The 12,099-nt window shown below is 48.0% G+C and overlaps 1 protein-coding gene across 1 annotated transcript; it reads right to left on the reverse strand.

The window, feature by feature from the left end:
- Nucleotides 1-3,441: 3,441 nt before the first annotated feature.
- On the reverse strand, nt 3,442-7,947 carry PLA2G2A (phospholipase A2 group IIA). The gene is made up of 5 exons (XM_002750379.6): nt 7,910-7,947; nt 7,072-7,214; nt 6,716-6,860; nt 6,349-6,455; nt 3,442-3,851 (listed from the first exon to the last, which is right to left on the reverse strand). Exons 2-5 carry the CDS (start codon nt 7,109-7,111, stop codon nt 3,709-3,711), a joined length of 435 nt encoding a protein of 144 aa, XP_002750425.1. The 5' UTR covers nt 7,112-7,214; nt 7,910-7,947; the 3' UTR covers nt 3,442-3,708.
- Nucleotides 7,948-12,099: the final 4,152 nt, after the last annotated feature.

The raw sequence follows: 12,099 nt of genomic DNA on the forward strand, positions 1-12,099 counted from the left end.
CCCCGGCAGTCTATGAGGGTAGCTGGAACGAAAATGACCCTACTTATGTTGTAATTAATAAATGGTACTTGTACTAAATCAAAGGACAAAAAAAGATTGCTAATTCTAAAATCATCAAGGGCCAGATATGGTGGCTTACACCTATAATCTCAGCACTTTGGGAGGCTGAGGCAGGAGGGTTGCTTGAGCCTAGGGGTTCAAGATCAACCTAGGCAACATCGTGAGACTTCAACTCTACAAAATTAAAAAAAAATTAGCTGGTGTGGTGATGCACACCTGTAGTCCTAGCTACTCGCAGGCTGAGGCGGGAAGATCACTTGAGCCCAGGAGATGGAGGCTGCAGTGAGGGATTATGCTACTGCACTCAAGCCTGGATGACAAGTGAGACCCTGTCTCAAAAAAATCATTAAGGTCATTTGTCTTTCCTCAATTCAAATTCGACCAGTGTTTCCCAATTGGGGCTCAAGGGGTGATGCTGGTCTGTGAACTGCTTCCCATTCGTGGAGAGATACATACAGAGATTGAGAGTGTTAGGAAATTTCAAAGTAATTTGACAGAGTAATTTTATTATTGCATCCAATAATAAAACATCAGGGTTTCTGTTTTGTACATTTTTAATTTAACAAAACTATTGATTTGAGGCAGAGTTGGAAAAAATAAAGAATAAATTGGTCCACTACAAATAGTTTGAGAAGCACAGATAATACTGGATATTGGCAAATTCTTTCTGCAGAAGACCATACATTCTCTGTGGCAATGATTCAATTCCCACAGTGGTCACATGAAAGCTCGCATAGAGAATTTTTTTTTTTTTTTTGAGACGGTGTTTCGCTCTTGTTACCCAGGCTGGAGTGCAATGGCGCGATCTTGGCTCACTGCAACCTCTGACTCCTGGGTTCAGGCAATTCTCCTGCCTCAGCCTCCTGAGTAGCTGGGACTACAGGCATGCGCCACCGTGCCCAGCTAATTTTTTGTATTTTTAGTAGAGACGGGGTTTCACCATGTTGACCAGGATGGTCTCGATCTCTTGACCTCGTGATCCACCTGCCTCAGCCTCCCAAAGTGCTGGGATTACAGGCGTGAGCCACCACTCCCTGTCAGCATAGAGAATTTACAACCCAAAGAGCATGGTTGTATTATGAGAAAACTTTATTGCCACTAAAATATGATTTTAAGATATCATTTTTGCATGAGAAATTCTTCTGATTTTTTTTCAAGCATTAAAAAACATAAAAATCATTCTTATCTTGCCTGCTGGACAAAACAGGCAGTGCATAGATTTGGCCCAGAGGCCATAGTTTGCCAACCCATGGATTAGACGGTATCCTCTCTGAGAGTTAGTATCTATCTTAGACCCAGGAATGTTTGTGTGTGTTTAATGATGCCGTTTTTTTTTTTTTTTGAATAGGAGCTATATTCATAAGTTAAAAATCAAAACAATATAAAAAGTTATGTATCAAAAAATCTTTCTCTCACCCCATCTGTGCCAACCTCATTTCTTACCAGCCCTACCCCCTAAAGGTAGCCATTTTGATGCATCTCTTGTGTGTTCTTTGAGTGTTACTGGCAATATTAACACAAACATATTCACATAAATGTGGCACACCGTTTATACTAATCTCTTCTTTGCTCTTTTCTGTTACCACCATATCCTGAAGCCCTTTGTCCTCTGGAGCAGAGAGAGCTTCCCTCATTATATGAATGTAATGGGTCCCTTTTTGAGTTGGTATCATGATTTCTTTAACAAGCTATCTCAACACATACTCTTGGTTTCTTTCTAGCTCAATTCAGAACCATGCTGCAATGAACAAACTTGCTCATACATCACTGTGTGTGTGCACGTGTGTGTGTGTGTGTGTGTGTGTGCGCCCACGCATGCACACATATGCGCCTGCATCCATAGGGTGAATTTCCAAGTGGGGTCACTGAGTGAAAGGATAAATGCATTTGTAATTTTCATAGATATTGCCAATTTGCCCTCTGTGGGTGTTTTGCCCTCCCACCAGCTACTGTGAAAGTGCCCGTTTCTCCATGCAGCCTTGCTAGTAAGTCAAGTTGTCACACTTCTGGATTTTTATTCATTGTAATAGATAAAAATGGCATTGCAGTGGAATTTTAGTGTGCATTTCTCTTGCTATGCATGAGAGCGAACATGACCGAGCTACCTCTAGCAAATGAAACATTTGGCGCAGAATTAGAAGAGGTGCTTCTTCTGGGAAGACAGATTATGGGAAGGCACCTCCTCTGGGGGAATGTAGAGCTTGCTGGGCTGTGCAGGGAGTTTCTCCTGTAGGAAGCTGAGCTCCCACCTGTGTCCCCTGTGCAGGGTACCTTTGTGAAGGGATCCACACCCACCACCCCAGATGGGGGTTATTAGTGAAACAGGTGGGGCTGTAGCTGGTCCAGGTGGAAATTTCCCAGTGGAACCCTGAACGGCAGGAGGGGAAGTAGCATCCAGGTGAGACTAGGACCCGCTGCACAATGTGTGTGACCGGGTTGGGTGCAGTGGCTCATGTCTGTAATCTTAATACTTTGCTTGAGGCCAGGAGTTTGAGACCTGCCTGGCCAACATAGTGAGACCCCATCTCTATTTAAAAATAATAAAAATAAGTAGATTTGGGCAGCCCAGCACAAAATGAAATGTGGGAAGGAACTCTTGACTGAAGATTAATAAGAGTTTTCAGATAGCCACAGCAGAGCATTAAACCAGGCGTGGCAACCTTCCAAACACAGGGCCCTGTGGGCCTGCAGGGGCTGTACACCTGGGAAACCAGCCTGCTGATGGAGTAACACCCCGAGGCTCCAGCTGGTGGCCAACATTACATTGCCTCACTTTTTCTCCTTACTAGACTGGCCACATAGTAAGAGAATTACATTCTATGAGGAAGATGTGGACTACAGCCTCCCAGATCAAGACCAGCCTTCCTGCTTTCTCCCAGCTGGCCGGTAGGAGCTGCTATTGCCCACGGAAGGGGAGGGAGAGGTCTAGGTTTCGCCTGTAATAGTCACGGCAGCTGTAGACATATCAGACCCAAGGCTTTTCACTTGTCATCATTCTAATTCTCAAACATGCCCATGTAGGACTCACTAGTGTTATCTCCATTTAGGTGAGAGAACTAAGGCTAAGGGAGATGGGGGAGGAGGGGCTTGACACAGTCAGTCTGATTCCAGAGCCTATTTCATTTTGTTTCATAAAGGGAGACAAGTTCTCCCTGTGTTGCTCTGTTGCTCAGACTGACCTTGAACTGCTGAGCTAAAGCAATCCTCGCACTTCAGCCTCAGCCCCCCCTGAGCAGCTGGGACAACAGACACACACCATCACACTGGGCTCAGAGCCTGTACTTTTAACCCCTACCCGTTTGTTCTCACACTAACAGTGCATTGGGCAATACACACACACACACACACACACACACACACACACACACACACACACACACCTGATTTGCTAATTGATTTATTCAGAGACCCCTCGGAGTGCACCTGCTTTGGTTAAGCAGGAAGTTGAGGTGGAGGAGAGCAGTGGAAGGCTGGAAATCTCCTGCTGGGCATCTCATTCTGGGTGGGGATGGAAGGGCTCCTGCCTGGCCTCTGGGATGGGTGACAGATGCTTTCTGCATTGCCAAGGAACTTGGTTAGGGTAGGAAGGGAGGGTATGAGAGAGGGAAACTCAGAATTGGGTGGCAGGGCTTCCAGGGAAGAGGGGACTCAGCAGCGGGGGGTGCTCCCACTGCACTGCTTATTGGAGTAGTACTGATACTTTTTATTATAGCTCCTCTTGTTTCTAGCAAAACAGCTGGCAGCAGCCTTGTCACACTGACACAGTTGACTTCTGCAGGAGTCCTGTTTTGCTGAAATAATAAGAAAATAAACACAAGATGGAGTTTTGTTAATATTCAGTGGCTTCTTGTGGGAACCCTGGGGTAGAAGATACAGCCCTGTCCTCCAGAAGCTCCTAGTTGGAGACAAACATCTGTGCTCCAGATATTTCTGACCAATGAAGAGACAGAATTCCTGCCCATAGGACGCTGGCCTCCAGCCTGGTGGGGACACAGCCAAGCACTGGGAGACTCTCTCAAAGGCATTCGTAACAGCCATCATCTCTTCTTCTTGCTAACAGATGTATCTAGGATGCAAAGCCAGGGAATGGATTGTGATTGGTGTAAGCCAGGCAGGGTCATCACTTTTTCCTTTGCAGTGATTGGCCTCTGTGTATCAGGTAACCTTGTTCCAACCAATGAGCAACAAGGGGAAGTCTGCTGAGGGCTTCTGGGATGGATCTGTTTCCTTCCTCCAAAAAGAGAGATGCCCAAGAGGAAAGCCTCTTGCACAGTGTGAAGCCAGGATGGTGGAGCTGCAGCCTGTGTCTTCACATCCCAGGTGTAGATACTGCCCATGTGACATAGCTGAAGGCTAGGAGGAGGCTGGATTCTTGACAACATGGCTGGAAAGCTTCCCCAGGCCTGGCACTGCCCTCTTCAGTTATGTGACAGTCACAACATATCCCCATTATCCAAGCCACTATCAGCTTGGAATCATGTGGCTTGTGACCTAACACCTGCTGAAGATACAGCCTCTATGGAGAGGCCATGATGGGAGACATCATTTCTGATCTCAAAGGACTCAGGCCATGGGCAGGAGTTCACGCTTTCTCCAAATCCCACTCATGGTCAGCTGTCTGGGGACACCAAGCAAAGCCTTCCAGTGCCACCCCCCTCTCCTCCCCTTCAGGGCCAAACTTTCTCCAGAAGGTTGTCTTAGCTTCCGTCTCTACTTCCCTTCCCATTGGCTTCGACCTGCTCTAATCTGGCTTTGCCCTCCCTACTCTGTGGAAACAGCTTCCCCAGGGTCCCTCATGCCTTCCTGCTTCGACATCCAGGGGAGCCTTGTCGGCCCTTTTCCTGGAGGACTCCTCTGTTCAGTTGACCCTTGCTGATCATCTCCTCGCCAACTCCTTGGTCTTCTTGCTCAGTTCTCCTTCTCCCTTTCTGTCTATCCCTCCTCTGTCTCCTTTCTGGGCCTTTAAACAGCAAATGAGTGATCACACCCACCTCTCAGCTCTCCACTGCTGGCTTCTGAATCTGTGTCCCCAGTTCTGACCTCTCCCCTGAGCTGTATTTGTACAGACAGCTGCCTGCTGGACCCCTCCCTGGGTGCTGGAGGCCCCAAACTCAACATATTGGAAACAGAACTGCCCCTCCTCACCCTCCACCACCTGTTCCTGAGGTCTTTGTCACAGTTATGCCATCCATCCAGCCACATATCCACCCAACAGCTCCCTCTCCCCACCTCTCCCCACTCGTCACCCGGCTCAGCTGATTCCACCTCATTTTCTTCTCCACCTTTCCCATCCTGAGCTCTGTTGTTTTATGTCAAGCTGTTGCTCCCTCTTGCTTGCATGATGGCAATAGCTTTCTCTGCCCCGCTTCCACTTGTCTCCAGCGCCCCTGTCCCCCTCAGTGAGTCCTCTAAAATGCAAATCCGACCCTGCAGCTCCTTGCTTAATAGCATCCTATTGCTTTAGGGCAAAAACCTAAATACAGCCTGGCCTGGAGGGCCGGATTGACCTAGCCCCTTCCTCTGCCTCCAGCATCATGGCTTGGTACTGCTTCTCCCAGCAGGCTGGTAGGAGCTGCTGTTGCCCAGGGAAGGGGAGGGAGAGGTCCAGGTTTCGCCTGTAATAGTCATGGCATCTGCAGACCTATCAGACCCAAGGCTTTTCACTTGTCATTATTCTAACTCTCAAACACGCCCATGCAGGAGGCACCAGTGTCATCTCCATTTAGATGAGAGAACTAAGGCTTAGGGAGACGGGGGAGGGGGGACTTGACACAGCCAGTCTGACTCCAGAGCCTATGTTTTTTTTTTTGGTTTGATTTGTTTTTGTAAAGAAAGACAAGGTCTCCCTTTGTTGCCCAGACTGGCCTTGAACTCCTGAGCCTGTGGCTTGTGAGCTCAAGCAATCCTTGCACTTCAGCCTCAGTCCCCTCACGTTTCTGCTGGGCAGTACAGAATGGCTTACAGTGCCCTTTGGTGCCTTTGACCATGCTGTGTCCTCTTCTGGGAATGCTCCCAGCCCTCCTCTTCCCTGACTGTCTGCACAACCTTTAAGACTCAGCTTAGAGGTCACCCCTTCCAGGAGCTTCCTCAAGCCTCAGGCTGTGTTCATGCCTTAGCTGTTTGTTTACTTCCCACTGGAGTCTTTACCACATTGCATTTTCACTTTCCTGGCTTCCCACTCAACCGTAAGCTTCCTGAGGCGGGAACTGTGTCCCTGTGTGTCCATCTTTGGTGCCCAGCACAGTCCCTGGCAATGTCTAACAAATGAGGGTGATGTAGGACTCTTACCACAGGTGATGCTGCTTCCCTTGTTGCTAAACTTGTAGCTCAGAAATTTGGTGCCACATCCACGTCTCTCCAGGCGTTTGTAGCAACAGTCATGAGCAAAACAGCAGCTGCAGGGAGGCATCCTATTGGGACTATGGTCCCACAGCTCCAGGAAGCCTGGTGCCCGTATCTCACCCCCACCTCTGACCCTGGGCAGAGACCCAGCGACTTTGCAACAGTCTAGAGCAGAAGTTCCAACATGCTGGCTGCTTTTCCAGCCAGGCCATCCTAAGACCTCTGTGCCCAGCAGGAACTGGCACTGTCTTTGCAGCTCCTGGCCCTGCCTGGACCAGAGTCTAGGCAGGTAGAGAGGGGTGGGTGGCCTTACCGATCTGTTGCATCCTTGGGGGATCCTTTGCCACCCACGCCACAGTGGCAGCCATAGAAGCCATAACTGGTTGTGGCTTCCTTTCCTGTCGCCAACTTGATCATTTTCCGGAAATTCAGCAAATCGCCATGGGCCTGCAGTAGGCCTAGAAGGAAATTTGGGACTTTCCTGGAGGGCACGGGGTCCTGTGCCCTCCTTCTTTGCATCTCTTTGCTACTCTCCTTCCTCCCAAATGGCTTCTTTTCTCCCCCAGAGAGAGGATGGCTACAATGGGAGAGAAAACTAAGGGACAAGAGTACCTCCCTCCTGGGGCTGCCCCTCAGTGCTCAGAGGTCAGGGTCAGGGTCAGTTCTTACCAAAGACCATGATCACTGCCAACAGTAGGAGGGTCTTCATGGTAAGAGTTCTTGGGTGACAAATGCAGATGGCCTGGCCTAGCTCCTCTGCTGGGTGGTCTCAGCTGTCCTGGCTGGTGCTCCCCTGTTCCTGCTTGGCAGCTCTGAGACACACAGACATGCTCTCCCATCCAACCTCAGTCCAGGGTGACTTCCTCTGTCACACCCAGAGCACACAAGGAGTGCCCTCCAGCAATGCACACACACATACCACCTCCTGACCGGCCCCCAGCTCTGCAGAATGGTTACACACACATCAGGCCCTCAGACCTGTGGAAAGCCCCATGATACACTAGTGAGACCTGCCCTGTGCTTCATCAGACTGAGAGTTCTTGGGAGATTGGAACCAGGTTCTTCCCAACTAACCAGGAGGTTCCTGAGGTCAGAGGATGTGTCCCCCGCTAGACATGGCTTGCACATCCCCACACTGGATTCAAGGCTTGGAGTCTCCAAGGCACCCATGGAGTCTCAGCTTCGGTATTTTCCTCCAGAATGAAGGCATCAGCCTCTCTCTGCAAGGCTTTCCAGCCCCTTCCACATACACATGTTCCCAAACACATACATGCTCACACACCTATGCACACATCCACATACTCTTGTACTTACTTGCCCGTGTGAACATCCTCATATACTACACTCACATACCCACTCGACACACTCATGCACACACACCCTCTTGTGAATACCAAATCACATACATGCATGCTTATGCACACACATGCCTACATGCACACACATGGACAACACAGCCACTCTCAAAGGCAGTGAATGAGCAGGAATTCTGCTCTTGACTGTTTACCTCTCAGCGGAGTCAGCGTTGTATCTCCAGGCTGCCTTGTTTGTTCTGCACTCCTGCTTCCCTTAAATAGCCGTTCCCTCTGGGAGGTTGGGAGTTGGTGAGGCATGAGGCTGAGGATGGGCGTGGCCAGTTGGTGGACTCAGGATTGGCCGTCCATGGGTAGTCCCTTTCCTTCCCCTCATCAGCTGGCAGGACAGAGTTGAGGATTGGGAAAACTTACGTGTCCGTAGCTGATGCCAAAATACATTCCAGGCCATTTTGCAGTCTCTTCATGGGCTTAGTTTCTGATGAAGTCAATTCCCATAACCAGCTCTGGGTGTGACCAATGGTCAGCCGCCTCCCTGCAGCCACTTCCAAGGGTGGAAAGGACTGTTTGCTGTTGCAGGCAATGGACTCATTTGCACGCCCAAAGGGGCCACCAATTGCTGAGCAAGGATTGCTCCCTTCTGCTGCTCAATGTGGCATTTGGGAATAGAAGAGAGGACTTTTAATGGTACTCATTCATTTGGTCACTCACTCATTCATTCACAGGAAGTATACACTGGGCCTCTGCGATGCTCCAGCACCTGTGCAGGCCTCAGGTGTGCATCCCACAGTCCACCAGGAATATGGTTTAATGGGGTTGGATTTCGCTTCCCACTAACTTGGGCCAGGACCTCTACCTCTTCTTCCTCTACTTTTCCTCTGCCCTGTCCCATATGGGTTTCTACACCTGGAAAAAGCCAGAGGCTATCCTTGAAGTTCCCACCAAAGCCCTGCCTTTGCTTTTAGCCCCCATCCTCACCTGTTCAGAGATGGGGCTGATGAATGCTCCCTGAATCTGTTGCTCTTTTCCCTTCAGCCTTCAGGCTCACATTGACTCCAGCTTTAATTTGTAAAGTAAACGTCTTTTTCACTGCTCTCCAGTACATGCTAAGAATTTAGCTTCCTCGGCCTTAAGTAAACACTCTGTGATACCAGTCCTAAAACAGTCAGTGTGGCAGAGGCTCTGGTGCTTGTGAACATTCCGTCTGTTTCCTACACTCTAGAGCCCCTTGCAGGGATGGGGACCTGGGACCCTGCTGCTGGCTGGTAAAACACAGGCATTGCTAGTAAGGGTCACTTCCAGGTTTCTCCAAAAGGGGACAATGAGATGCAACTCCCCAGCTCTTCCCTGCCCCTCCCCGGTAGAACCAGAAGATGAAAGCAGTCTGGGGTGTAGCATCATTGCACAGAGGGCAGTTGTCCTAGAAAGTCCTGCAGCGCACAGTGGTCTTAGTGTGAGTGAGAGATAGACTTCTGTTGTATTAAGCTGCTGATAGTTGAGACTGGCAGTTACTGCAGCATAACCTAGTCTGTCCCAACAGCCATCAGACAGCTTTCCTCTCGAAAACACTGTTTACCTCCAGTGCTTGACTGTGTAAGGGGTTGGACTGTGGTCCTCTCCTTCCTGTCCTCAATTCCTGTATTGAAGTTCCGGTACCTTAGAATGTGATCTTATCCAGAAATAGGGTCATTGCAGATATAATTAGTTAAGATGAGGTCACTCAGGCAGCTAGGATGGGCCCTAAGCCAATATGACAGAGGCCATTATAAAAAGGGGAAATTTGAAGAGAGGAAAGCACTGGGAGAAAGCCAGGCAAAGATGAAGGCAGAGATCAGGGTGATGCTTCTACAAGCCAAGGAATGGCAAAGATTGCCAGAAACACCAGAAGCTAGGAGAGAGGATGGAGCAGATTCTCCCTCACAGCCCTCGGAAGGAATCAAGGCTATTGGCCCCTTTGATGTCTGCCTCCAGAACTGTTAGACAATACAATGTCTGTTGTGTAAGCCACTCCATTGGTTGTATTAGGTACAAAGTACGCCAACGCAAACCAACACTGGATCGCCACTCCTATAGCAGTTGGTTTTATGGCCACGTCAGGGTTCAGAGGTCTCATCCCCAGACCTCAATCTGATCATGACAGTATATCAGACAAACCCTGATTGAATGACATTCTACAAAAGCTTGACCAGTACTAATCAACAATATCAAGGTCATAGAAGGCCAAGAAAAGTAAGGAGCTGTCGCTTTTGTTAAACATGGCACTTTTGGAAACCACAGTGCCTACAATAGGCAGAACTGCTTCCCCCTCTGTATACCGGGTAGCCCTGGTCCAGGCTTCAGGCAGAAGAAGTGCTCCAACATTCAAGGACTCTGGAGACATCAGATAGTGCCTCTCCTTTTCCCATCGTTTCAGGATGTTTTTTAGGAATTCAAAGTCCACCAATTGGCCTCTTGTTCATCATCCATCCCAGGCTAATCCAAGCTCTTGGTCTCAGGGAGCCAAGCAGAAATCTCTACTTTTATGGGCCTTCCACTTTAGCAGAAAGAGACAGACAATCAGCAAAAGACATGCTAGTCAATGACATCCTGTGTTAGGTGGTGACACCACAGTGGGGAGAGAGGCAGTAGGTGACAGAACAGGAGCACTGCCTGTAGTGCTCAAACACTGCCGCTTTAGGTTCCAGCTCCCTTTCTAGCCTCATGCATTTTAAGGAAATCACTTCTCTTCTAACTATAAGCAGCCAGAAAGAGCAGAGAGTAAAACACAGATAAGATAGTTCAGGCACAGAGGGAGGTGCATGGAACGTCTCTTGGGTAACTGCCAAACTTCATGCTCATACAGTGGGCTCCAGTAAAACAAAGTGATATTGTGTCCTTCAGTAGGTCTTAATGAGCACATTCCTTTCCCTTCAGGTGCACTAAGACAGGGAAGTAAAAGCAGACTTGGTGGGGACGGGTTATGCCTGCAGCAGAAAGATGTACAGGAACAGACACAGAAACTCTCCCTCCAAGATAGGCACAACAAAAAGACACAGAAGCAGTCCATGCCTCTGATAAACTCTCCCAGCCTGAATCCTTAAAAATTCTTAGTCTGCAAGAGAGTGTGCCTCTGATCTAACATGGCCAGATGCCCCTCTTGTTTTCTCTAAAATAAACCTGTCCTTTATTGCCAAGCCACCTTTCATGTTTCTTTCCTCTTTCTTTCTTTCTTTTTTTGAGACGGAGTTTTGCTCTTGTTACCCAGGCTGGAGTGCAATGGCGCGATCTCGGCTCACCGCAACCTCTGCCTCCTGGGTTCAGGCAATTCTCCTGCCTCAGCTTCCTGAGTAGCTGGGATTACAGTCATGCACCACCATGCCAAGCTAATTTTTTTGTATTTTTAGTTGAGATGGGGTTTCACCATGTTGACCAGGATGGTCTTGATCTCTTGACCTCGTGATCCACCCGCCTTGGCCTCCCAAAGTGCTGGGATTACAGGCTTGAGCCACCGTGCCCGGCCCTCTTTCCTCTTTCTTTAGTTCTTTCAGTAGGGTAGGAGGAGGGGTATCACAGGAGTGCATGTGTGGCAATTTTAGACAGGACTGGAGTGCTCAAAGAGGAGGTGGTTTGAGCTTAGTCGGTGTTCAGAACACTTTCCTTGCATTGTTAATAACTAAAAGAATCTGCATATTGACAGCAGTTTTTGTCCTTTGCTAATCAATATCTGCATAAGCCGTTGTTTTTAATAGCAGGATTATGATTGAAATTTTTCTGCTACTGTTTCCTAATGTTCCTTTGTGAATACACATTACTTTAAAAATTCTTATTTTGAGATAAATTTTCACTTACAGAAATAATTGCAAAAGTGAAGTTTCCAAATGCCTGTCACCCAGGTTCCCTAATGTTAACATCTTTCATGACCATTGTAAAATCATGGAAACCAAGAAATTAATGTTACTAAGTAATCTACAGACAGTATTTTAATTTCGCCGGTTTTCCTCCTCATGTCTTTTCTTCCAGGCTCTCACATCGCATGTAGTTTTCACGTCTCCTTGGTCTTCGCTAATCTGTGACAGCTCCTTATTTTCTTGGCCTTTTATGACCTTAATATTGTTGATTAGTACTGGTCAAGCTTTTGTAGAACGTCATTCAAGTTGGTTTTGTCTGATATGCTCTCATGATCAGATTGAGGTAATGCATTTTTAGCAGGAATATTACGAAGTGATATTGTGTCCTTCTCCATGATACTGGTATATCTCACAGTAGTGATGTTAAACTATTGATGTTAATATTGATCATTTGGTTAAGATGGTATCTGCCAAGTTTCTCCACTGTAAAAGTTACTATTTTTCCTTTTGTAATTAATAAGTATGTTGTGGGGAGATACTTTGAGATGGTTCAAATG

The sequence above is a fragment of the Callithrix jacchus genome, chromosome 7, assembly GCF_049354715.1.
Source record: "Callithrix jacchus isolate 240 chromosome 7, calJac240_pri, whole genome shotgun sequence".
NCBI classification, from domain to species: domain Eukaryota; kingdom Metazoa; phylum Chordata; class Mammalia; order Primates; family Cebidae; genus Callithrix; species Callithrix jacchus.